The sequence below is a fragment of the Podarcis bocagei genome, assembly GCF_964188305.1.
Source record: "Podarcis bocagei genome assembly, chromosome: 12".
Taxonomy (NCBI): Eukaryota; Metazoa; Chordata; class Lepidosauria; order Squamata; family Lacertidae; genus Podarcis; species Podarcis bocagei.
In genome coordinates this window covers 35,962,595-35,989,762 of record NC_138137.1, presented here as the reverse complement: position 1 = coordinate 35,989,762, position 27,168 = coordinate 35,962,595, and the positions used below count along the sequence as shown (strand labels likewise).

Genomic DNA, 27,168 nt, shown 5'->3' with positions numbered 1-27,168 from the left:
GGGTTTTTGTTTGCTATTGGGAGTTCTGACACTATACTAACATGTAGTTAGAGGCAAATAACACACCACATGCATCGTTGCATGGGCTCACATCCATGACATTTGAAATTTCAACAGATTTGAGTCATCAAGGTGGTGCTGACAACTCATTCCATAGAGAGGGGATATGTGAAGGAGATTTATCCAATAGGAGAATTCATAGTACTGGTAAGTAATCAAGCTATGGCTGTACTGTTAAGTTAAAAACACTCCCAGTCTTTTCCCATGTTAAATACTTTCCCCACTGTGAAGTATACCTGCTTTTGATCTTACAGAAATGACACTTTTTCTGTAACTTTTCTGACCTGAGATGGTGAACTTATTTTCAAAATGATACAAATTACTTTTTTACTTAAGTCACTTTCTCTGTGTCTTTACTCTTATTTGGCTTTCTTGCTGTTTTTTTGCCTATGTGTCAGGTATAACTCATAGGTAATACATTGAGACACACATATAGATCCCAAATTAAGTATTTTTCTTTACAGTAGTAGAAGTAAAATTGCACAGTGCAATATAATCAACCTGTTTAGGAGGTACACAATGCAGTTTTTGAAGAAAACCACTAGAAAATAAAACTACATTAAGTTTGCCATGAGTAACTGTATGGAAACCTTCATTAACACATTTTTTCTTTTAGTTTTGCTCCAGAAAAGAATTAATATAAAGTAGCACTTAAAATTCTCTACTTGGTTTGTTTTCCAGGATGAAATAAAAGTGAAAAACAATAGGTACTTCAGTTGCAATGCAGCTGTTAACGGCATTTTTGTACCTTGTGTAGTTCTATTTACAACCACACTTCTGCTTGAAAGAAATGTGAAATTGGACTTTAATCTGGACTCTCCTACAGACTGCTGATATAGGCAGATCAATTTGTTTTAGAGCTTAATACCTTGATTTCTTCTTTTGTAAAAGTTATAAATTAAGAACTTAGAACTTGCGCTGTTTGCTAACTGAAAACTGAGGATAATATTTGCTGTTTAAGAAGTAGTATTTAACTCATTGCTTTTATTTCTACATTATTTGCAGTTCACTGGTCACCTTGTATACTGTAGTGTAAGTCTCTCTCTGTACAGTTCCTTTCAGTTTTTTGTTTTGTTTTCAGTACTAACATTCTGATTGAGAAGTCTCCTAGGAGGAAAGGTGCTTTAAGAATAGCATGCTAGCAGGCGATCTTCCAAGAATGAGCCTATTTTCTTCCTGTGATTTAAGACATTACTTCTAATGGCATCAAATTCACTGTGTGTTCACAGAACTGTGCTAAAGAATAATGATTTAAGATCAAGACAAGAATTAACCACCCATCTCACCAATCAGTGGCCTTCCCCAGGAGCTCTGGATGTTAATGCTGTTGCCTTGGATACACTACTTTATCGAAAGCAAAATAAGCAATGGGATGAGTAAGTTGAAATATTTGTGCAGTGCTCCTAGAGATCCCAGAAATTTCATTCTCCCCACCCCCACTCTAGTGCATCTTGTCAACCAGATTATGTATGTGTTTAAGGGGAAAACTGGTAGATAACTAAACATTAGAAAGCAGAATAGAATTATATAGTAGCATATTTATCTTAAACACATTAGGTTGTATGCAGCTAAGTCATGCTCATGAGTACAGATGCATTGGAATCAATGGACAAATTGATAATACTTTTTGGGTGGTATCTAAGTCATACTCTGTTTAGGCTCTTTGAAATCAATTTCAATAAACTTAAGTTAGTCATGACTGAAGTCCATTGATTTCAGTGAGTTTGCTCAGAGAATCACTTAATACAAAGTATTTTACATACATTTCCAGCAAATCTTAGAATAACCTTTATTATCTATTTTACTCAACAGTACCTCGTTTACATGCTACATTAAACCATAGTTTAAATCAAACTACAGTTTAATGAATAAGCAGCATGCTGGTGCAGAGTGTTCATGGTTTCTTGCTGGCTGACTGTTCTTGATTTATTTAGAGGAGACGAGCTATGAACCCAGATTCAGAGCAACATAAGCCAGAATCTGGTTTGTTTTGTCTGCAGCGCGAGAGGAACAGGAGTGATGAGGAGTACCATGGTAACTTTTGAGTATGATAATTGTTGCTCATTCACATTGCTTTGAACTATGGATTAATGTGATGTAACTGAACCAATGCAAATTGTTCTGCATAATGAGTTTAAGATGGGGTTGTTGTTGTTACTGGCATTTTTATCCCACTCTTTATCCAAAAAAGGTTCCCAGAGTGGTTTACAAATATCAGTGAAGTTTTATCAACTGTAGTTAAGGACATACTAAATTTGTCTGGAGTGTTCATTAGGATCATCATACCTTTAATGAAGGTTAACAGTAGTCAGACGTAATGTAGAGAGAGTGGGGGTTTCCCATACAAGATGTGGCAGGGGCATGATTCCACAGCCTGATCCCTTTATCAGCAGTGGGCAACATGTGCTCTTCCAGGACTTGTTAGACTCTAACTACCATCAACCCATCAGCATGAGCAATGGGAGTTGTAGTCTAACAACACTTGGAGGGCCACAGGTGTATGTTCTTGCTATATAGTTCAGCCTTAAGTCATCTTCAGCCTTTAAAATTTATTAGAATTATATTTTCATATTAAAATGGAAGTGCCTAATTGCATTATTACCTCAAATTTGCTGAGATTTCACTTGGATGCTGATTTCACTTTGAATTTAGCATCCCATGTTACATTCTGCAACATAAAGGTTGGTCTAAAATTTATAGGAACATGGAGTGGAATCAGATTTGTTCCCTTGCACTCACAGAAGGGCTTTTGATCCAGTGTTGTCTAATGGAGGAGGAGCAGGTACTTTGGGCCACTGCAACATTTGCAGACCCCAGTCCCCCCTAAAAATCCATTCCAGAGAGTTGAAGGACCTTCCAGAGCAAGGTGCAAGGTGACATGGGGTAGAGCTATTAGGGAAAGGAGGAACTGGCAACATTTGCTTCCCCTCTACATTCTGTTGTTGGTGAAGCTCATTAGTATGGGTTATGCAGCACCACCTTGTGGTCGAGGCATTAAAGTGTTGATTAGGAAAGTAACCAGCTTCCAGAATTCAGTTTGCTTTCCTGCCTTGAGTTGAGCTGTCACTGTTCTTTGTTGCTCCCTGCCTTTTCTCACTAAATACTTTATCTGCGGGGTGGTTGTTTTTTGTGTGGTCATCCTGTTTTCTGTGGAGGTCTCCTGTTCCTTGAGTAAATCAAGTGTCTTCATGTACTTCACTTTAATTTCCTGGTGGAGGGGGGATTTAGGTTTGCCAGTTGGACTTCTCCCAGTTTGCCATTTTCATAGCTTTTTAACTCTGCCTTTTTTTTTACACTGTTTCTCTGCTTTGTTTTCTACCAGTGTGTTCTTCCCCCCGTGACTTTATATTGTCGTTTCTGCCACCCTGTTTCTGGCTTTGTGCATTCCTATTTATATTTAGGGGGAGTTCCTTAAGTGTATATAGTCTATTTCACTCCTTTGCTTTCCCTTCTTGGTGACCACTTTTACGAAGGGTAGGAATCAGTTGAAAGTTTGAGAGACTCTTGTATTGGGAGCCATGCCTAAGAAGCCCCAGCAAACCGCACCTTCTTATTAAGTGTTTGTGTTGCGCTCAGATTCCATTGCAGCTGTCATTCTGCAAAGCAATTTGCCTTTTCAAGAAATTATGTGTACTGCATCCCCCATCAGCTTTGGTTGTCCTGTGGCTTGCAAAGTGACCCAGAAGTGCAAACATACTGAAGGGGCTGTTTCTTATAGCTCTGAGAGACACAGAAGTGCATTTGTTATAGGGATGAGTGCTCAGCAACAGAGGGGATGAGTTCTTGAATGGCTGTCTCCTGTCCATTTAAAGAGAGAGGCTGTGTTGTGGGATGTAATGTGATGGAGATGGATCACCCAGCCCAGCATGTGAATGTTTCATGCTCCCACAGCTCCTCAGAAGGGGAGGACTTTGGGGGATCCGAGGGCTCTCCTGTCAGCCCCCAACCCCAGGAGTTTAGCTTGCCTCATTCATATTCTATTACTGCTAACAATACTGCTGCTGGCACTTCTCATCAGGCTGCCTCGCTTTTCTCCCCAGTATGTGTTATTTTCAGTGAAGGCCTTAAACCCAATCAAAGAGATGCCATTAGGTGCTTTTTCTTTAGAGCCCAGGGGTTCGGATCCTGAATCTAATTCTGTGCCTTCCTGTTCCCATAGTCAGCTCTATCTCATTCCTTCTCAGAATTTGGCAACTGCTCCCTCTCTTATGGCGGGCAGCCAGCCACCTCCTGATGCCTCTTTCAGTCAATTCCATGCAGCTAAAGGCATTGCTGTTGCAGCGGATTCTGCATCTAATGGCCCTGCATTAAAGGGGAAAATATGAATCCTTATGGGGAATTGGATATTGAGGAAGTGAAATGAAGCGAGAGATCTCAGTCAGAGGTTCATTCCTCTCAAAAACCAAACTGTTAACTGTAGCCAACTTAGATTCAGATGAAGGTGAGGTCTGACTGAGGAGAAAAATGTCACGGGGAAGTTATGGCCAGATCCAGAATGTCTGACATCCATGGCCAATATGGTGCCATTAAAATTAGCAGAGCCCTTTCTTCCTAAAGTTTCTGTAGGAGTTGAGGAATAACCGGAACTGGAGGGAAGGCATAAAGTAGACCAGGTGGCCACAAAGCTGCTAGCGCATCTGTTGCTTCTACCATCAGACAATGGAACCCGGCGAAGAACCTCTCAACCTGACAATTTATGTCAAATGCAAAGAGGTCCACTTTGATTGTGCCATAACAAGTCTGAATTTGCTGAAATACAGCTGGGTGTAACATCCACTCCCCCAATATTACCCTATCCACGGTCAGATAAACTGTTGCTGACTTGGTGTTTATAGAGAGGTGCCCAGGTGAATCAGCTGACTCACTTACATGTGGTGACTTTTGGCCCAATTGATCAAGCAACTGTGGTCTTGCAGGCATGAGACAGCTCGGCATGTCCTGTTGAGCCTGATCCAAAATTACTAGGGCACAAATTGGATTTCACAGTGTCTTTATGCTGCATTGCAGTATATGAAGGACATTTCAGCAAATGTACCTCTCCATAGGTGGCTTATAATTTAGTTTTTCATATTTATAGCCTGCTTTTCAAGGCAGCAACAGGTTATTTTAGTGCATGTAGTGAAAAGAGCTAAAGGATGGCTGGTCTCCGGTCTCCCAGTTGCTGAAGAAGGAAGGCTTGAAGGATTATTTCCAAAGGCTTTAATGTTTTGATTACTGAAGTACATATACACATTGCTGGCACTTCAGGCAATACACGTGACTAATTTTAAATGCAGCTGCAAGGCCGGTACTCTTAACTGTCAAAGCTTTAGTTGTTGATCAGACACACACCCCTTTGTGAAATGGGATGGGCTCATCATAGGGCACTTAGCGTTTCTGCAATATCACACTACATATAGTAGGCGGAACCCTCGGTTGCCTACTCTTTTTGCTCCTGCTGGACCTAGTGAAATATCCCCGTCTGGGTAGGCACAGTTACTCCTTTTTTCTGAAGATGCCGAGGTGGGTGGTGCAGTGAGCACTGAGGGAGTGTCAGATAGAGGTTCTGATAGCCCTGTAGAGGGAGGTGGGGCTCATGGGTCTCATTATGGGGACAGATGAGACAAGTGAGCAGGTTAAGGGGGGCCCTCTTCCCAGGGTCCTCACTAACAGACTGCTCCACTCCTGGCAGAGGCCCCCACATCCTGCTGCAGCCCTTGCCCAAATCCTCAGCCAATCCTCCATCTGCACTGTCCTGACACAGCCATGGCTTAGCCCAAACACGCAGGCTCCCAGGGAGCAGATGACAGCCACTCGGCTGCTCCCTAGTTGTTTTGTTGTTTTTCTGCTGTGCTGAGCTAAGCCATAGTTTGGCTTAGCTTGCTATCCAAAGTTGGGTGTATGGTTTAGCTCTCTCCAGACTAACCATGACTTCTACACCAAGAACAAACTTTGATTTGGCTTAGCATGTGTGAACCAGGCCACTGAATATTTGTTTTAAGATTTTTAGCTCTTCAATCAAACTATCAGAGTGGCTTACAATGAATATTTGAAAAAATAGTAAAATACAGCAAATCTAGAAAAATCAACATTAAAATAACAAACAAGATGAAATCAAAATTATCACTGTGTGTGGAAACAGGTGAATGTTAAAACTTTTAAAGAATAGTGCAAATGTTCTTAATTCCTTGCCTATATCACCGGTGCAGCTCCCTTTGGAATTGTACCCTTGACTATAATGCTGCAGTGTCTCTGTTTAAATAATGAAATGTGTGCATTCATAACTGAGTAGAGGATAACACCTTTTCTTCCTTTATGAAAGAAAAACACATTTTAAAATTTCCAGCTTTATTTTATAGTACAGCATATTTGTTTGGAATCGCTGATGCAAATAGATGCTTTCCTATAAGTTACTATTTGCTATAGTACTTTGTAATAAAAATACCGTAATTGCTGGTTGCATTGTATAGCGGTTTGAAGGTAGTTACTGGAATTGCTAATTGTTTTTACAGAAAGAGTTTTCACAGCCTGGACCAGCTTTCTGCTGATGTTAGCCTTTCTCAGACATCTTTGGATCCAAGCCATTTAGAAGATGGAGATGGAAAACAGGATGGGATGAATTTACTTAGTGAAGGTAATCAGCCTAATAATTTATCTTTGATAAAGTATTTAATACTTTAAAGCAACTTATTTCCATTAGGGGTTTTTTTAGTACCTGCAGCTATCCCACTTCTTTCCTGCAACCTGCAATAATTCTAAGACCCTAAATCAGGTGAATGCCAAAGGATGGATATTTTCAGTCCCAGTAAAGTCAAGACAATGCAATATAGAACAATCTGTCTTGAATAAGACAATTATCTAGCTACTCTGGGAAAGGTTTTTGAGGAGCAGGTTATAATAAGTACATAAAAATAAAGTGATGATTTAGGCCCACATGCTTTCATCTTAAAGCCAACTTGCTTACATAACATTTTATTAAATTTAATTCCATCTTCTCATTGCAAATAATAAGCATCAATTGCAGTTTAAGAAACCATGCTCAGTTAAGACCAGAAGATACTCATACACATAAGTGTGTAACTTTGCTTAAACACCATCCTACAACTCCATATCTTGTGTGTGTGTGTAAAATTACAGGATGGTGTTTAAGCAAAGTAACACACCTATGTGCATCATCACTTCATTTTTATGTACTTCTTATAACCTGCTTCTCAAAAACCTTTCCCAGTGTAGCTAGATAATGCCTTACCAAATGGTCTTATTCAAGACAGAATGTTTTACACCCCCCCCCCAATGTTTAAAAACCTTAGATTCCCTTGTTCAATTGCATGAAGGCCAAATCTCAGCTTGCAGCTTCCAAACAATTTGAAATGCTTTTGCATAGTAGTTCTTTGAATGTGTGAACCACTTGTCACCTATATGATCTTGGTCCTGTGGGGTGAACTGCAGCCTTGCAGCATCCTCCCATACTGCTAAGCTCAAAGTGATGTGCAGATCCTTAAGAGACAGATCTACTGAGTTGTAATATACAAAAGTTTCATGCAAGGAGAAAGGTTATTATTTAGAAACTAGTATCATAATACTATTAGCTGATACCAAGATCCATTTAGTTTCTGTTTTTCACAAAATACTTTCCTGATTCTCATTTTTTATTCTTTCCAATTGACTTGTCTCATTTTGAAATAAAGTTGTAATGTATATCTGATGTCTCATGGACAAACTATAGCTTCAAACATAACTTGCCTTCAGATGAAGCTGAGAGAGAAGTAACCCCATTAATAAGTGCAGAGGGAATTCCTCCAAGATAAATCCACCCAGAAAGGGAAAAAAAGTTGAATCTGGAAATATACAGCAGCACAGAGGAGTAAGGTGTCAGGAGAAAATGCGATAATGCAACAACTGTGAAGTGGTGAACGCTGCCTGGTGTTACACTATTGGTTCTGAAACCTTACTGTGTTACTGTCAGTTAGTAAGAAACTGGATTTTAGCCATGCAAAAACCCATATATTCTCTGATCAGTAAAAACTTCATTTGGTTTGTCCAGAGAGAGAGAGGGAGAGAGACAGAAAGTCCAAAGCAATGTGTTTTTTGAGAAGGTGCAGATGGGCCCACAATAGCGAATGGATGTGTTGTCTAAAAATGAAACTGCTCCATCTTATGACCAAATGTGAAAATGCAAGCCACCTGCATTATCTACAAGTAATTTTTTTATTACAGGTAATGGTGCTTGGAGGCAGTAGTGGATTGGATGAGAGCAAATAAACTGAAGCTGAATTCTGCTAAGACAGAGGGTAGTTCATGGGCAGTTCTTGTATCCAGAAATTAGGTGAAATGCCTGGTTCTAGACAGTCACACTTGCCCTGAAAAGGGTAGAAGGGAGAAAAGTGATTGCTTTATGCTCCCTTATTGATCACCCTGGATGGGCCAGTCACTAGTGTTATATATAAGTGTTAATTTTTTTTCTTAAATAGGAAAAGAAGACACCCCTTCATTGCTTGGTCTCTGTGGCTCTCTGACTTCAGTAGCAAGTTACAAATCTCTCACAAGTCTGAAGTCAAGTGAGTATCTTGCAAGTCCTACAACAGATATGACAAGCCCTGGACTAACACCTTCTGGAGTGGATCTATACAAAGAAGATCTCTGAATTTGTATTCAGTTGACATTCCTTAATTTATCTGCGGTTGAGACTCATACAACATTATGCTGGTTTTAAAAATTGCTACTCTATCCTTTTTAGCAACATCTAAAAAACACTGGCTTGCAGTTGTTGTTTTTTAAAAATACTCCTTGATTGCTTACAATATTCATGATTTTCAGTCTGTTGAATGTACAATTAAGGCTGCAAATCATCATTAAGAGAAAAGGGGGTTATCTTAACTGCCAAAATCTGTCTTCTCTTGAAGCTTACTTTCCTCACTTCTTTAGATATGCTCACATTTACAAGGATAACTTAAATCTCAATAGGTAAGTAAAAATATTGACTATTGTAAGAACAAAATATTTGAATTGTATTCTATTATGATGGATTGAAAAAACTGAACTACTTAGAGCGGTGGTAGCTATTAGATCTACACCTGAATTTTCATTATACTAGTCTTACTTCCATCAGGGTTTCCCACATATTTGGCATTCTGACACGCTGAACTACTTGCAGGGTACAAAGGGGAGAAATTTGGAGACGGCATCCAAATAGTTTGTGCTCATGACATGTCCGAATGTAAAGGTAGGAGACACTTATAGAGAAAAGTAGTGCAACTATTTATAGTGGTTTCTTTTAAGAACTTGGTTTTTCTCCGAAAAGCAAGTATCACAATAGACTTATATGTAAGTCTTGCTACCTGCTCTGTAGTAAAAAGTTTAAATCAGGTGTCACTGGTCAACAGTTAAACAATGCTAGCCATGCTATTTTGAACCTTTTGCCACTTTAATTTTTAAAGTGCAACCCTTTCTACAGTGTAACGAGTTTCATTTCCTAGCATTACTGGGAATTGTTACATGCAGTAATCACAGGCTATTTTGTGTAAAAGCATCGATACACATACAGTCCCTAAACTTCATGACTCTGAGGAAATGCTTTATTGTGCCAAAGAAGTTCCATGCATTGTTTTCTAATTTGGAACAACATGGGGGACTCTACAAGTACAGCTAATTTTGCACTATCAGTTTGATTACCTACTTATTATTTTGCCAAAAAGAGATGTGCCTCTTGTAAGATTTGCTATAAAAATCGATTAGCATTAAGAGAAAGCAGATTATACATGAAATTCTTTGTGTTGGCAAGTTCATTATTTTTCATATGTGCTGAGCTAAATTATGAGACAAAACAAGACAATGTTCCTGCTTTGCCAGATGTTACGTACTGACTACCTGATAAAAGTAATGCAATGCATGTTAATTATCTCTTGTAAAATAGTTATCTTTTAAGAACATGAGGAAAAATGAAATCTTTACAGCCAAGTTTTGAGAGGTATATAGAGTATTGTTAGCAGGTTTGTATGTGTGAACTCTTCCTTGGGACAGTTTACTGTTGATCTGGAAACATGACTTTGTCACGCCAGTTATTGACTAGTTGGAGCAGCTGGGATCAAAGCCTTTTTTTTACAGACCATAACTAAAATCTCTAGTTTGTATGTGAAACCAGTCAGGTCAATATTTGTGCATGCAAAGTTTACTGTATTTGTTCTGAAATCCTGTCAAGTTTTCAGACTTGGAAAAAAACCCAAATTGTGCAGACTTGCGCTGCTGTATCAAATGTTGCATGTGCATTAAACATTTTGTACTATTACTACTTTCGTTGTTGTACTTTTTCTTTATAACAGAAATATTGCCTGCCATTATTTTATCATTTTAGCTTGTACACAATCTTGAGAAGGATTTCAATAGGTGTTACATAATACCACAATGAATATTGATTCAAATGGAACAAACGGTCAAGTGCACTACACCAATGTTATCATAAGGGAATTGCAGAGTTGTGCTAGGAAACTATAAAGTGTTCAACTTTGGATTACAGACTGTTTTACTACAGACATTATTATTTACAATTATATACTGCTTTCTGTCTGAAAGATCTTTAAGTGGTTTACAGTAGATAAATGTGGTTAGAACATACTGCATAAATCCTACATCAATTACTGTGGCTACCATTTTCTTTCACTTACAAGGTGTGGAAACTTTATTCTGGGAGTTAATTTGTAGTTATGTTTTAACTGGACCATTTGCAATGCTGCTATGCCAAATATTTGTACTAAATCACATTATTTTTTGTAAGCTTATGATTGATTTTAAAACCTGAATTAAAAAATGGGAAAGTGGCTATAAACCTATCAAATAAAATACAGCCCAATTTATGTTGCATTTAAAAAGCAATTTGCCCAATTTTCTCTCAAGCGTGGTCATATAATCTGTACAATGAGCTGCTACTGGTGGATTGTAATTTTGGTGCTTTAGTGTTTTTGTAATTGATAGAGAACAATTGTGTTTTATACATCCCAGGGATGACATAGTCATACCACCCCTGTGCAAGCATCCTTACCCTTTCTGGAGGTGTGTACTGAGCGGCTTTGCCCCCTAAGGCGGAACTTTTAAGTTCCCAAACTTACTGGGCTCTGGGATGCTCTTGAGAGATCTCATTAAGCCAAGTTACCGCAAGATCTTGTGAGAGCCTCCCAGAGCCCTGTAAGCAAGTCTGGGAGCTTAAAAGTTCTTTCTGGGCTGGGAAAATGCTGTACAAAAAATAGCTTTTAAGCTCTTCACCTTCAGTACACTTAATTTGTGATTTCAACTGCATAATTTAATACATGCAAGTTCCATTCATCCTGTATTTTAAATTGTTCAGTTATGTTTTAAGGTGCCACCTTGAGCTTTTTATAAGGAAAGGTGTGGTACAATGTTTTAAATAAGGATGTGGAACGAAAGTTTGCTGTGATCACAACTGTTCATGAAATTTAGAAATTTAAGATGTTAAATTTTCTTGACTAGGATATTTTGAGGAAGATGTTTATCTTCAAAATTAGCAGTACTACGGTAAATCAAATAAATATTCCAATAGATCTGAAACATCTATAACAGTGATGGAGCTTCAAGTGCTGGTCTAAAGTGTACTATGATCCTTATATAACAATGCCCTACATTTTCACTTGTGGACGTGCTAACACTTTTTTTTAAAAATGGTCTTTGTTCTCTTCGCACCCGTGGTAGTTTTACTTTGTAACATTCATAGTGTACAGTGGTACCTCAGGTTAAGAACTTAAGTCGTTCTGAAGGTCTGTTCTTAACCTGAAACTGTTCTTAACCTGAAGCACCACTTTAGCTAATGGGGCCTCCTGCTGCCGCCGCGCCGCCACTGCACGATTTCTGTTCTCATCCTGAAGCAAAGTTCTTAACCCGAGGTAATATTTCTGGGTTAGTGGAGTCTGTAACCTGAAGTATATGTGACCTGAAGCGTATGTAACCCGAGGTACCACTGTAATTTAAACTCTGTGTGAATATATTAGAGTAATTTCTACAGCTGGCAAAAGATAATTGGCCATGTGCTATATTGAATTAATTTAATAATGTATTGCCCATGTGCATAACACTGTATTATCAAGTACAACTGGAAGCTTATTAACCCTTTACTAGGAAGCATGACATGCATAATTCTAGGCTAGGTGTGTGTACCCTTTTGCCCAACTGCTGGATGCACACCTTTATCAGTCCTGGAAAGACACCAAGTGTAAACTTTATATTTTATTAAGAAAATACATTTTCCTTGTTTAATTTAAAAGGTGGTTGTTTCTGGGTAATGCCATGCTAAAGATTTTGGTAACATAACAGTGTAGAAATATCCAAACTAGGAAATTCTCATGGTTTTCATTAAGATCTGTGCATATTAAACATAGCTGCTGAAGAAATTTGTTTGTCCTACTCCTATGCCTTATTCACATACGCTGTTAACCTGGATTATTCAATCACATGATGCAGGCACTCTAAATAATATGGCCTTGAGTGTCTGAGTCATTATTTCCTTTGTGGAAATACAATCTTGTATGTATAATTTCAAAATACGGTTCTGTAGGGAAAAAATATTGCTAAAACCAGCTGGACTGTTACCAGCTATATGATGGTTAGCTACATCAAGTGGCTACTGTATGAAAGACATTTCAATTTTCCCGGAGGAAGCCTAGGGCAGTTCATGGGCTGTGCAGCATTCTTCTTTTGCAGAACTAGGTCCTCGTCTTGAACAGAGCTGACTTGAAGGCATGCATGATATGCAAGGAGCTTATCAACTATATTTTTAAGAAATAAAATTTCTTATGGACCTTCTTATTGCTGCCACCAAGTTTACAGAATCAGCATTAAAGGTTCTTCTTAGCTTTGTCTTTATTTATTCTACGGAAGAAAGATTTCCCATATTCATAGGCGCTGATCATTATGGCACAAGCAGGAGCAATTTTTGTCAGTCTTGGAATAATGCCTACAGAAAAGATAAATTACAACTATTCAAGAGCATGGAAGAACTAAGTGGGAGATCATCAGTAAGCTATTGTATGTAATTGCTTAAATTTTTGCACAACTAGCACAATGTTATTGTACTTACCCGTTTATTTCAAGGGGACATGAAGGACTGTCACACAAAAGATGGAGCCGAGTGGGGCCAGAACCAATTATCTATATTTCATTATTCTCAAGTCTAAAGGGGACCACACAGTATGTTCATTTGCTTATTGGTTTCTCCTGTTGTTCAGTCTTGCAATTTGAATGCTCTTATATTTATCACTGTGCAGAAACCATTATACCAATATATTCTCACAGACCCTATCTCACAAGATCACTGCACATAACTTAAACCTACAATGTACAGAAAGCACAGGTTTGTCAAGCCTTGAGCCATCATCCATAAACAAAATATTTGGAGTATATGAATAGTGGCTTTGCAGCAGATTTAAAAGAGATCAAAGCCATTTGAAAAGTAAAGCTAATAAATCTGAATGGTGTTATCAACAATGCAGTTGAATGAGCTTAATCATTGTTAATATAATAAAGTTCATAGATTCTTTGAGATTCAAAAGCACAACCCTAATTGTTTACCCATAACAATGTTCATGGTAATGCTTCAGGCTCTCGTAGAGACTGTGAAAGTACAGTACATGACAATTTTTATTTGCCAAGGCTGTTTCTCCAGAATTTTTGTATTGATTTTACCTGCATCCCATTCTTACATGGGGGCTTAACAGTTTCTCATCATTGGGATTGATCAGTGCCCTGGGGGCCTCCCCAATTAAGTAACTGAGTTAGTTTGTTTTCCACTTTTCACAACTGCAAAATAAGTTTGTAGGGAAGAAGAAGAAGAAGAAGAAGAAGAAGAAGAAGAAGAAGAAGAAGAAGAAGAAGAAGAAGAATAATAATTTGGATTTGATATCCTGCTTTATCACTACCCGAAGGAGTCTCAAAGCGGCTAACATTCTCCTTTCCCTTCCTCCCCCACAACAAACACTCTGTGAGGTGAGTGGGGCTGAGAGACTTCAAAGAAGCGTGACTAGCCCAAGGTCACCCAGCAGCTGCATGTGGAGGAGCGGAGACACGAACCCAGTTCCCCAGATTATGAGGCTACTGCTCTTAACCACTACACCACACTTTGCTATGCAAAACAACAAAGAGTTATTGTCATAACTACAGAAAGACGGTCATAATGGTTTAAATAGCTTAAGGTACAATCCTAATCGGGACGCGGGTGGTGCTGTGGGTAAAAAGCCTCAGCGCCTAGGGCTTGCCGATCGAAAGGTCGGCGGTTCGAATCCCCGCGGTGGGGTGCGCTCCCGCTGCTCGGTCCCAGCGCCTGCCAACCTAGCAGTTCGAAAGCACCCCTGGGTGCAAGTAGATAAATAGGTACCGCTTACCAGCGGGAAGGTAAACGGCGTTCCGTGTGCTGCGCTGGCTCGCCAGATGCAGCTTTGTCACGCTGGCCACGTGACCCGGAAGTGTCTCCGGACAGCGCTGGCCCACGGCCGATAAAGTGAGATGGGCGCACAAACCCCAGAGTCTGTCAAGACTGGCCCGTTCGGGCAGGGGTACCTTTACCTTTACCTTACAATCCTAATCAGAACTGCTCCTAACAATTGGGCAGGACCACCACTGCATCTGGAGTCCTGCCCAGTTCAGAGCTTCTGCAGTGATTGGGCATGATGCTGTCATGTGATGGCAGTGGGGTTGGCTTTGGCTCCAATGAATCCTAGGCAGGTTCAGCCCCACACCACCCCCTGCCATAAATCGGACCGAACGGGGAGTGCTGCAGCCTGGCAGGACTGGGTGAAAGGACACTATGGCCCACTGTGGCACTGGATAGGAACAGGGTGTGGGTGGTGGTGGTGAAGGGTGTTTGGACTGCACAGTAAGTTCTGTTGTAGATACTACGATACTGCCTAAGACAAACAATATATGGAAAACATATCAACCTCTAGTTTAGTGAGAAAGCAATAGCAATAATTTACCAGTATATAATCCAGTAAATCCATTTTCAGCAACAATTCTCTTCATTAATTCCCATATCGATAAACTCCTCTGCTGTGAAGCTGAGTAAAACAAAACTACTAAATAGGAGGAGAAAAATGTGGATGTACAATTAAATGTTAATTATGCTTCTACCTAGCCACATCTCTCTGGTGGTAAATTTTGCAAGGAGGCACCATTTTCAGGTGGGACTGCTTTCAAAACTCCTCCCCCCCCCCCTGCTGGTTGTAGTATTTGTACTGTGCTGTGCTACATGCAGTGTGATTGTTAATTTTATTTCACCTAAGTGCAAGTAGATAAATAGGTACCGCTTTATAGCGGGAAGGTACGGCGTTTCCGTGCGCTGCGCTGGTGCTGGCTCGCCAGAGCAGCTTCGTCACACTGGCCACGTGACCCGGAAGTGTCTGCGGACAGCGCTGGCTCCCGGCCTCTTAAGCGAGATGAGCACGCAACCCCAGAGTCGGACACGACTGGCCTGTACGGGCAGGGGTACCTTTACCTTTACCTTATTACAATTTGAATACCATAGAATTCAAAATGTTATGCAATAAAATGTAAGAAATTAAAGAAGTACTTTATTGGAAATAACTATTAAACACTTGATTCAGAGCTGGCTGAATATTCTCTTGCCTTCCTAATCATATAAAAGAGGCCAGCAGGCCGGCACATTCTACAGCTTCAAAATATTCACTAAGGGCAGCCCACGAAGTGTGTGGTCCTTCCATGATGTTACAAAGGTATTGATGATACTGGTTAGATCACCAAGAATGGGTTTCAATAAATATTGTACTTGATAGAGGATCTGAAAGAAAAAAATACTTGGTGAATTAGAACTTACCATGTGTGCTGACAGGTTCCCACATTTCAGTCTGCTTGTGTGTTTTAACTACATCAAAGGGTAAAGTTAATACAGCAGCAATCTAGGGGGGAATTAAATTTTTGAATGTTAACAGTACCCACAGGCAAATAGATTCCATTGCAACTTTCAGTGTAAGCATAAAATACTCTGCTGACTTGCATCTTGTTGGACTGCACTAACACAATCTAATACATTTAAAATATTTAAGTTCCAATTAACTCAATGAGACTGAAGTATACACATTAGACTGTTAATATAGCATGAAATACTGATTATACTAAATCCTGAATTTTAAACTGAGAGCTTATCCGTGTTAAATTCAGCATCTAGGTGGGAATCAAAGCAATTTTCACTGCAAATCATAACCTTTTTATCTGCAATAAAAAGTACAATCTCATGTGTGTGTACATTTGAGTAAACATATATATGAATGAAGTGCTATGCATTTTGCTTGGCTTAAAATGTACAATAATGTAATAGTATAATAGTACATCTGCAGTAGCACAACTGGATGCTTTCATCTTCCCCATAATGTGGGTACTACAGATATGTTTAGCATCTCATCTAGCTTGGTCCTTCTAAGTAAACATGCCTAAAACAATGCTGTGAGTTTATGCTGAAACAACCAAACCACAGCCTGTTTACTTCAAAGAAAGTACAACTGAAATTAACAGGACATTGTTCCAAATAAATGTGCTAAGAAGATCATTGCCTTTTGCCTTGGCTTTAATAAACTGATTTTCCCCTCTCTTTCATTTGGTGCTTCTCTGTTGATACCTTAAAAGTGCACAAGGAGTTTCCCACTCAGAATGCCTACTTATTTTAATAACAGTAATAATAATAATAATAATAATAATAATAATAATAATAATAATAATAATAAAAAATTTATTTATACCCCGCCCTCCCCAGCCAGAACTGGGCTCAGGGCGGCTAACAACAAACAAAATTACAATAAAACATAATAGGGAAGAAAAAACACAACACAACAAAACAAAAAGCAGTTAATTAAAATACGAGTTAAAATACAATTTAAAATGCAGCCTCATTTTAGTAGTAGCCCATATGTTGCCTTATGTTGCCCAAGTATAGATCTGCCCTCTCATTTAAATTATCAGGACAGACTCTATATACAAGACTACTATATACATTTTCACGTCTTATGTAAAAATTACGTAATTTCTATTAGATGAAAATGTTATCAACAAAAATTAACTTACAGAACCAGCTACTGCTCCTGATGAGAAAGTGATAAGGAATGTTGGCTCCCTTTTACCTAATTTCTTGCATAACCTCTTCTTCAAGTATTCATAGTTACACCAGTACAGTGCTATAAGGACAAAAAGTCAGAAAATGAAAGAGGCTTTTTGCAATCTGAAAACGGAGAACTACAGTGATCATGTTTTCTATGTCTATACAGTCGTACCTTGGAGGTCGAACGGAATCCATTCCGGAAGTCCGTCCGACTTCCAAAACGTTTGGAAGCCAAAGCGTGGCTTCTGATTGGCTGTAGGAAGCTCCTGCAGCCAATTGGAAGCTGCGGAACTTTGTGTTGTATGTTTGGGTTCCAAAAGAATGTTTGAAAACTGAAACACTTCTGGGTTTCGATCACTTGTGGAAGCAATTGTGCTTCCACAAAGCAAACTAATTGCTTGTCACATTGTCACTTACCACACTGTGGAATAAAAATATAATCATGTGCAGGGAGGGGGCATGTCAGCCAACTAGTCAAACTGTTGTCGACTGATATTAGTGTGTATTAGTTTGAACCTTAAGACCATACTCCTATACAATAAACTCAGAAGTAAGCACCAATTAAAACAATGCTTACTTCCAAGACAATCATCTGTAGGATCAGGCTGTATATCTGAGTTTGGACCAAAAATGGTTTTCATTGGGGGCCATTTGGAGGAATGAAAGTAAAGTTGCTTGAGTTATCTCAAGGTAGAAATAGTTCTTCTTGATCTTTCTTAATAATCTAATCACAGAACTTTTGTTTTTAAACCATTACTTTAATTAGTATTATTGATATGTGGGCAAGTGGGCTAGTAAAAAAGTTGGTGGGCTGGAAACTTGTGGACTTAGCTACAGACTGTTTAAAAATGATAGAGCACTTCAGTGCTCACAGTGTGTGGTTGGGCATTGCTGTAGGGCTAGTCTCTGTTTCAACCCGCCGCCCCCTCCCTTAAAATACTCTGTTTAGTATTGGAAGCATGGCATAACCAAAATCAAAGTTTATTTTTTAAAACATTTTTTAAAGCTTCATACATTCAATCATGGTGGAAAGGAAATAAATGTATTGGCCTTCATTAATTACATGCAGACATCCATACATTTCATACTTGTAAAGCAGTGCCTTATTTGGATTCTTTTCTCTTGCCTTTTCAGACATCCCAAATTGGCAAAATCTTCATCTGAAAAGAATCTGCATCAGCCAATATAACCAAAAGTACTACCAATGCAAAACAAGTCATACCTGAGAATGGTACATCTCTAAGAACTGTGGGACCCCATCCTTTCCAGAGTGAAAGCCAACCACTTTGGGTCACATTACTACTAATGCAAGCAAGCAGCTTTTTATAACTCAACCGCCGAGACTGCATTCTTGTTTTTATCATTTCGATCGGACTTGTTGCAGTGGCTGCACACACTAAGTGGGAGGGGAGGAACACAATATGCTCAATAGCTATGTCAATAGAGCATTTTCCATAGTAGCATCTGCAAGAGAAGACTTGCTTTCTCTGTTTTGTCCATGCCTGTCATTTTTTCAATACAGATAAACATAATAAAAATAATTATCTAATTATGTATGTGTTGCCTTAAGGGCAAGAACTACAGTGGTACCTCCAGTTGCGCATGGGATCCATTCCGGAACTCTGGTCGGATCCTGAGGAATTTGCAACTGGAGGTGCCTGTTCTGTGCATGCAGCGAAACCTGGAAAAATACTTTGGGTTTGCCACATGTAACCCGAAGGATACACAACCAGCGGTGTGCGTATCCAGAGGTACCACTGTAGCTCAACTGCCCTAAGTTTCCCTTGCCGTGTGAACCAAACAGAATTTGAAACTTGCTTCAAATATTTTAAACACTACAACCATTCCTTTGGTGCAACTCTTAATGTGGTTCCATTTTATTACTCAACATCTACAGATAGTTGCTGCAAGAGATCATGTGAGGTTCTGAAGTCTAGTGACATCAATACACTGATGACACCCAGTTTTATTATTTTCTTCTAATCTCACCTAGAACCAGCAACAGATGAGGGCTAATAAACTGAAGCCTAAAGCAGATAAGACTGAGGTGAGTCAACTGCACTTTGTACAGAGAAGCAGAGAAGCATCAAACGAGCTCAGAAAGGTATCTCAAGTTCTGAAGTGTGGCTAAGAGAAAGTGTTAGGCCTGCACCAGCCAAAATCTTTTGTGCTTAAATCTGAGTATGAGGAATGGCTAATAATATAAGTGTTTCCTAGGTTACACTATCACAGCATTTGCTTTATTATAAAATGCTAGCTATAAGCAATGGAACTTATGACAATAAAGATATTATTATTATTATTATTATTATTATTAAAACCACATGAAATAAAGTTTTAACAGCAAACTAGAGAGCAGAGACTGACTCACATCTAGCTAGGCCACCTGCAATAAGTGGAACGGAATCATGATCTTCTCCTATTTTAGAACCGAAGGTATCATGTAGTTGATCATAGCAGGTAAAATAAACTACAGTTGTTGGAACTGAAACTGCTCTAAAACAAAAGTATAAATATTTAGTAAAGTTGCCAATCATTAAACACTTACTTGCTCAGTTAGCTGTTGCCCCTCTAGTTTAACTGGTTAAAATATGAGTGTCTAGATCAGAACTATTCCAGGTGTCCATAGCTCTCTGACACCCTTTATCTATCCTGACTGTGCTGAAAGCAAAAAGAACTCAACAATCCCAACAAATGAATGCAAATTGTGCCAATGCTCAGATGAATCGCAAGCCCTACCTTACAGCTAGCTATTCAAACTTCAAAATGCAATTGCACTACAAAACTTGCATTCATACAATTGCAAAATGCATATTTACAAGGAGCACATTTCTATGTCTCTGCCAAGATATTCTGTCCTTCCTGCAGCAGATCTTCTAACAGCAGAGGAGCCTGTAACTGCATGCTTGGCACAACATCAAAGCCCCTTTTCCTTTCAGCTGCTTCCTGTTTTACAGATGATGGGGAGGAGAGGACCCCAGAGGGCCCAACTCTGCTGCAGGCCTACTTTACAGGAAGCTATATAGGAAGACAATAACTATATAACTTACAGCGATGGAAATAGTCCACTCCACAGGCTTTTCACACCCTCTCTTTGAACAATTTTCACAAAAGCATCCTAAATTAGCCAAATATGAAGACAGAAAGGGTTACAGATTTCTATAAGTCCTGTTGCACTTGTTTGTATATTATTTTGTTTTATTTCTTTCTGCTGTTATATGGTTAAAAGTTTTCAGTGTGGTTATTATTTTTTAACATTTATATTGGTTGTGTGTTGTGTTTTGTTGTATTTGTATTCAGGTGTATTTGTTTTAATTCATGCAGTGAGTTGCCTTGAGTCCTAAAATAGGAGAAAGGCAGGATATATAATCATATTTCTGTATTAATAATAACAATAATGATTATTTATTACCTACCCTTCACCAGGACAAGTTACAGCATTTAAAACAATATTAAAAATAGTATCAGGTAGGTAGCCGTGTTGGTCTGACACAGTAGAAATATATAAAAAAATAGAAAAATTGTCTAGTAGCCCCTTAGAGACCAACTCTTATCACAATAATGAGAATGATCTAGTGCTTCTGCTCCAAACACAAAATACATTGAATTCATACTATGAGATATTTTTTTTTTAAAGCAACAGCCTGTAGAGTGTTGTGCTCAGAGTTAAAACTGGTAGGATTAAATATGTTTCTACTTACTGTCATGCCAGTAAAACGTCCAGCTGTCTTATGCCAAGTTTTGCCAGTTCCATTTTCATAGAGATAAACATGATCTGTCAAGCCATCAGAATCCAAAAAAGCCTTTCCTGATAAAAGGGTGAACAAAAAACCTGTCATGTTGTTTGTAACAGAGAGGGGGTGGGTGAAGCATGGGCTCAGGCACATTTACTGGAAGGGGGGTGATATTCACTCAGGCCTTGGGAAGATATTTATTTTATTTAACAAAATGCATATACCACTTGCAAAATATTTCATTGGTTCTGCTTTAACTCCTGGGCACAAAACTGGCCGAGTTCACTATGCAGAAAGTTGATTTTATATAAATCAGAAGCCACTCCTTGTCACCTGGTTGTCTCCTATAAAGCAGCTCCAACATCACTTGGGCTTCTAGCAAATTAGTCCAGGTGTCTTCATGGTGAAGTAGCACAGCCACCAATTTACAGCAATCCATAAAAGTGGTTTTGCCTTCTGTCTAAGGCCTCACTTCTGGAATGTTACACTAATGCATGCCTGGATGCTTCTTGCTGGATTTCAGTGGTGTCAACAGCTCTAATGACTAAGTATTAGAGTAAGTCAAGTTAGCTTAAATTTCCAAATGTATTCTCACACTTTATTTTTTTCTTATTTCACTGGTAACAGGTCCACATTTTATTAACATAGCTATCTCTATAATTCTTGTGTGGTTTCTTGAGGTTAAGCTTTGGCTCTGCATCCAAAGCTTGGCTACCTGCTACTACGTAATTTGGGCTTGGGGCTCGAGATGCAGAGGGCTCTTATCTCCTCAAATCGTAGGGGCATCTAGTGTAATCTGGGGTTCTCCTGACTCAGGCTGAGTGGGCTACCGGAAGTGGTGGCAGCTTCTACCTTGCAGGATTTGTTTGACCCTGGTCATCTGGTATCTTGTACACTACCTGCCCTTTACACTGCTTGATTATAACAAAGCAGTCTAAGCAGTTTACGATGCACAGGTTGAGTCTGCAGTTGTAGTGGGTTGTATTCTGCTGTTATTTGTTATGAATTGCAATTTTTAAAAGGTTTCCCCCCCCCACCCTGAGATCTTTGGGTTAAAGGTAGGGTATAAATATTTTAATTACATAATTAAATAATTTAAGGAAACTCTGTACTATATCCCTTATATACTTTAATACTAATTGGCTAATGGACCATACATTTGGGAGGTATACAAGTACCTGTTAGATATTTCCTGTTGCAGAAATAGTGATGAACAAACTTAATTCACCACTCCATTCCGCCACTGTATATATTAGAAGTTAAAGATTAAGCATACTTTTACCTTTTAACATCATTCACAAATACAACAGTAACGAGTATACCAAGCTCAGTCTTGCATGCATAATATTAGGCCTTCATAGTTCTGTGACCCCCACACAATACTTTCTCCTCCACCATTAAAGCCACATTTTATCAAAACATAAACAGAACAGGCACCCTTTTATCTGTATCCCATATGCATATCTATAAGGATTTTACCTTTCAGGTTTGGATTGCTCTGGGCTTGCAGTCGAACTTTAACAACATCTAGGGGTGTCACTAAAGCAAAAATAAAAATTGTCTTGTGGAAAACCTTTAGAATGCATAAATTAGTTGGCAATAAGGATTTAAAAATAAAGGTGAATAAATGAATATACATAAATCAGCAAAGACTTGTTCTCTGTTGCCCCAGAGGGCAGTAGAAGGCACATTTCAATTGAGCATAAAGAGAAATTTATTAATGCTAACAGTGATTCAACAAAGAAATGAGTTACTGAGCCTCAGGCTCTCCTGTTCAAGGTCTTCAAGCTGAAGCTGGACAGCCATCTGTTGTGGATGCTCTAACAACTCTAGATTTCCTACATCAAAAAGGGGACTGGACTAGATGGCCTTTAAGACCAGCCTCCAGTTCTAGGATTCTACTGGCTTACCATGAATGAAGGTATCATTCTCACTTTATGCCTCCTCCTGCATGAGCAATGAACTACAGTCCATGGTGTAGCATTACATCCAAACCAGGGATTGCTTGTTTTCCTTAAACAAACCATGACTGGTAAGCCAGGAGAAAATCTTGGTCTCTTTGAAGCTAAACAAACCACAATTGCCAGTTCAGATACAGTCATCTGGCACTATGCCAAATATTGTTTCTGGTCCTACTCACACTATGGAAAGAATGAAGCAGGAGCTTGTCTGCATATCCCTGGTAAACCATTGCCTATGTACATGCTGCTGCAGCCATAATGAGCTACCGTAAGTAGATTCAAAGATTTTTTTCCTTACCCAAAACTGATGTAATAACAGCACCACAACCAGAGGAGAATGCTTGCTGAGAAGTTGTGATTCTGTATAATTCATCTTCTTTCTCTTCAGAGCCCATAATTTTGTTCCTTGAAAAACATAACCTGTTTTTGGGGAAAAATAAGCCACATACTTTTTTTTTAAAAAAAAACACCCCTCAATAAACATTATGAAGCATTATTTAGCGGCAATAAATTTGGAACAAGTTCAGGGCAACTTGTGGTATTTTCATCAAATTCTGAAAGCTTGAGTTTTGTGTCCAGTCTGATCTTCAGACAACTGGCAGCTTACACAGAAAGACAAAACAGGTAGAAGACCCAGCGGCTTGGCAAAATTTGATTGCAATACACTACCACATAGCGGTTGTTTCTAATTTAATAACAGGCTCATATTTCGCATTTTCACGATGCTCAGTTCTAAAGAAACCCAGATTTCATTTTTTATATGGGAGTCTCTCCCAAGTGATGGTACTGTGAGCTGGCTATATGAATGGCTACCCCATTACTGTAGTCACTTACCTCACCCTGGGCCAACACTCCTATCTCGTCCACCTCCTAAAACACAAACCAACGAAGAAGCGTCGCTTCCTCCTCTCGGAAAACTTTTTTTTTTAATGGTCCGCTCCCAGCCAAGCTTTACTTCAGAGAAGGGCGCTGCTGCCCACCCGAGGGAGGCCTCCAGGAGGAGGCGCCGCCCCCCGCTAACTCCCACCCCGCCCAGACAGCGCGCAGAGCCGGCCTCCGAGGGGAGGGAGCCTCCTCGCTGGTTGGTGGCGCCTCCGCCTCCGCTTCCCGGCACGGGCGGCCCTTCAGGCCAACGAGAGAGCCGAGGCCGGCCTCGGGAGCTGCTGGTAGGCCCAGCTGGGCAGAGGCGGGAAACTGCGAGCCACAGCTAGCGCGATGGCCGACTCGCGGAAACACTGAGCGGCTCCCGTCCCCGGCGCCATGGGCCCCGCCACGTTGGGGTGAGCAGGCGGCGGCAAGTCGGGCGCGAGGTGGGGGGGGGGAGTCGGCTCGCGCGGCGGGAACGCACATTTCAAACGCCAACCGTCCCTCGGCGGGGGAGGGGGGAGGAGGAGGAGGCGTCGGCACGGAAAGGGGGCGCAGGGGAAGCGGGCGCTGGACACCAGGCGCTGCCCCCCAGGCGGGGAGGGGAAAAGGCCACACGAGGGGGAAAACCAGGGTGAGGTTTGGGGGGGGAGGCGGTTGGGACTACGGGGGGCGGGGAGGCGGTAAGTCTCGGGGTCTCCGCCCACCACCTTTAAAGAGCTTTTCGGGTTGTTCCTTTTTAAAATGTGGTTTTAATTTCTGTGCGCTGCTCTTTTCGCCTCGCAGGTCGTAACCGTTAGAGGCGAGGAGGGTAAGATGTGACTTCCCAGGAAAATGAAACCAAGTGGTTTGAAGAGCAGCAGCAAAGGACAGCTCCCCTGTAAGTGCCAAGGACTTTCCTTTAGTCCGCTAAGGCGTGTGCTTTATTATTATTATTATTATTAGTTTATTATTTATACCCCAGCCACTCTGGGTGGCTCCCAGCAAAATATTAAAAACACGATAAAACAGGAAACATTAAAAACTTCCCTAAACAAGGCTGCCTTCTGAAACAGGGATGTCTTCTAAAAAGCTTCAGCCCCTTCACAGATTCATTCCAGAAAGGAGGTTCAAACAAAAAAAGTGTTGTTTCTTCTCCCTGCCAACCTCCACCCCATGCAACGCAAAAGAAAAGAAAAAAAGATGACAAAGCTGTTTGGCAGAATCTCAGTTCAAATCTGCTCCCATTTTCTTTGGAAATCCAGAGAGGCAAAATTTTCTTAGAGGAGGAGGTTGATGAGATCTAGATACCTTTTGTATATTTATTATTTGGCGGGGAGTGGGGGGGGGTTAAATTATGCATGGGCCCCCTTCTAATTTCTGGGTCCAGCACTGATGCAAATCCTTGAATAGCCAGGCTGGCTTCCTGGTGAGATAACGGCCTAAGACTAAGTATTGGTAGTTAAGGTAACAAAGGAAATGGCTCTGTGCCAGAGGACAAATGGGTGGTTCCCCTTCCCTCAGTTGGCTGGTAGCTAGAAAGACAAAGGCCAGAGTTGTGAATTGAGTTAGGTGAGCAAGTAGTTGGATAGGCTGGGAAGCCTGAGACTGAGCCATGCCTGATTTCTGCTTGAATCCAAGTGTTGTGGCTTTGGAAGAAGCAAGAAGTTTCTGGAGTGTTAATACTGTGAACCCTTCCATTGTTGGCTCAGGTTGTATATATGTGTAAATAAACCAGATTGGGGTGGTGTACTACAGTATCTTAATGCGTTAGGTTAGATGTTACTTAACTTGTGTTTCACTTACTCCAAATGTGTGTGTGACTGCTTTGCACTGCAAACTGTTGTGGGCTCTTTGAGAATTATGCTAAACATTATGCTTATTGTTCAAAAAGGTAAGCAGCTAGTTTGCCTGTCATAGAGATTGGACTTTTTGTTCCTTGTACTGTACAGCTGGGGTATAAAAACTCATCCTGTAGCCAGTTGTGTTTTTTTAATGCTCTAATGAGGAACTTATTCAAAACTTTTGAAGGTTTGGGATCTGTAAGTGAAAGTAAAACTGACTGCATGTGTGTTTGTAAGAGTGTTGTCCTATATTTTAACTCTGATATGAAACACATCCACTTGAATCCAAATCTTATTTATTTCAGTGGGATGTGTTCTTGGCTTAGGGCTGCAATCCTAGTAAATTTACTTAGAAACGTCTTTCTCTGAAATCGGTAAGATATGTTCATAAGTTGTTGACATCCATCTGTCTCGAGAAACAATGGAGTGCGCTTCTGGGGATTAAGTCAAACTACTGCTTTAGCAGCACCAAAGTGACCTCCCAGGGACGAACGCCTGAGCCGTTTGTACGGAGCTCCTGGGCTGCCCAGAATAACAAGACCCCTCTCATGACCTCATTCCTTGTCCAAGGAAAAGCAGAGCAATATGTTTGGCACTAACTGGGCTGCAGCAGTTGCCAGAAGTTGGTGTACAAGGTGTTATCCAACTGTCTTGTGGATTTTTGTTTGGTTTACTCCTTAGCCTTTTCTCCTCCCAAATATATGCCAGAAGGCAATGGAGGTTTAGGATCAGAGTTTTCCATCTCCCAGATGGACAAACCCCATCTACTCCATGCATAAGTAGACATATAAAATTAGAAGGTTCACTTGCAGTTGAGATCATTGTGCAACATTCACTTGTGAAGGATGTACGGCTTGTTCAGGTGCTCTCTCAAACACGAATATCTTGTTGAAGAGTAGCTCCTTCTGGACCAGATAGTATCACATATATTTGAACGCAGTATCTACATGTACTCGAGCCAGATGCCAGTAGCAGCAGATTGACTTCTGCATCTGAAGCTCTGTCGGCTCAGGCTGGTCAGGGTACAAGGTGGTGATGGGGTTTCTGTCTCCCCCCCCTTTTTTTTTGGCTGTAATAGCTCCAGGCTGGCATAGCTGAGAAACCCAAATTGAGCCTTTTTCTGAAGAATGGATAAGCTTAGGGTCCAGCAGATCCATGGCTGGCCTTTCCCCATAGCTTCTCATTTTGTGATCCTATAAATAATATTATGAAGAAGGAGGGGACTGTGCTGTTTATCTGACCTTGTGTGATGAGGAGAGGGATTGTATAGTCTTGACAAGTTCAAATATACTTTTATTTATTTATTAGAAATATGGCTTTACTTACCCAGGATGATTTGCCCACAAACCCTTCTAAAACTCCTGAAAAAAACCCTTAGGTTATCAAATTGTCTTTTCTTTTTATTATAGGTGATATGCAAGGAAGAACAGAAAGAAGCAAACCTCCCCTGAAAAATGTGAAGAAAGAGTCCACAAAATCAGATAAACTAAAATGCAAACCACTTACTGGGAAGGTGTTTTACCTTGATATTCCATCCAATGTCCTCTCTGAGAAAATAGCAAAAGATCTTAAAGAATTGGGAGGGGTAAGTCTGTTTCTGGTTTTTTTAATCTGAAAAATTAGGTCCTCTTGTAATAGGGGAG

At 40.0% G+C, this 27,168-nt stretch overlaps 3 protein-coding genes across 8 annotated transcripts in view; 2 read left to right on the top strand and 1 right to left on the bottom strand.

Moving 5' to 3' along the window:
- The window catches only part of RUNDC3B (RUN domain containing 3B), a 39,997-nt gene extending 29,673 nt beyond the window's left edge, over nt 1-10,324 (top strand). The window contains exons 9-11 of one of the 2 annotated variants that reach the window (XM_081164157.1): nt 1,290-1,436; nt 6,552-6,673; nt 8,511-10,324. In XM_081164157.1, coding sequence (XP_081020283.1) covers nt 1,290-1,436; nt 6,552-6,673; nt 8,511-8,683 — 442 coding nt within the window. In that variant the 3' untranslated portion in view covers nt 8,684-10,324. The remainder of the gene's footprint in view (nt 1-1,289; nt 1,437-6,551; nt 6,674-8,510) is intronic. The other variant, XM_081164158.1, reaches the window with a different exon arrangement.
- A 1,916-nt stretch (nt 10,325-12,240) lies between these two features.
- Nucleotides 12,241-24,262, bottom strand: SLC25A40 (solute carrier family 25 member 40). Of its 4 annotated transcripts, none has more exons than XM_081164167.1 (11): nt 24,187-24,262; nt 23,137-23,258; nt 22,357-22,416; nt 20,845-20,951; nt 20,194-20,261; nt 19,515-19,639; nt 18,366-18,539; nt 17,110-17,219; nt 15,869-15,950; nt 15,012-15,110; nt 12,241-12,997 (listed from the first exon to the last, which is right to left on the bottom strand). In XM_081164167.1, coding segments are annotated over exons 1-11 (1,068 nt in total). In that variant the 5' UTR covers nt 24,189-24,262; the 3' UTR covers nt 12,241-12,878. The 4 variants fall into 4 exon arrangements, with proteins under 4 accessions (XP_081020293.1, XP_081020294.1, XP_081020296.1 ...); XM_081164168.1 differs by having other exon boundaries at nt 15,012-15,107; XM_081164170.1 differs by lacking the exon at nt 24,187-24,262 and adding an exon at nt 23,673-23,784.
- Nucleotides 23,976-27,168, top strand: part of DBF4 (DBF4-CDC7 kinase regulatory subunit) — a 21,139-nt gene continuing 17,946 nt past the window's right edge. The window contains exons 1-3 of one of the 2 annotated variants that reach the window (XM_081164156.1): nt 23,976-24,118; nt 24,489-24,582; nt 26,935-27,110. In XM_081164156.1, coding sequence (XP_081020282.1) covers nt 24,537-24,582; nt 26,935-27,110 — 222 coding nt within the window. In that variant the 5' untranslated portion in view covers nt 23,976-24,118; nt 24,489-24,536. Of the gene's footprint in view, nt 24,119-24,201; nt 24,337-24,488; nt 24,583-26,934; nt 27,111-27,168 lie in introns of those variants that run through there. The other variant, XM_081164155.1, reaches the window with a different exon arrangement.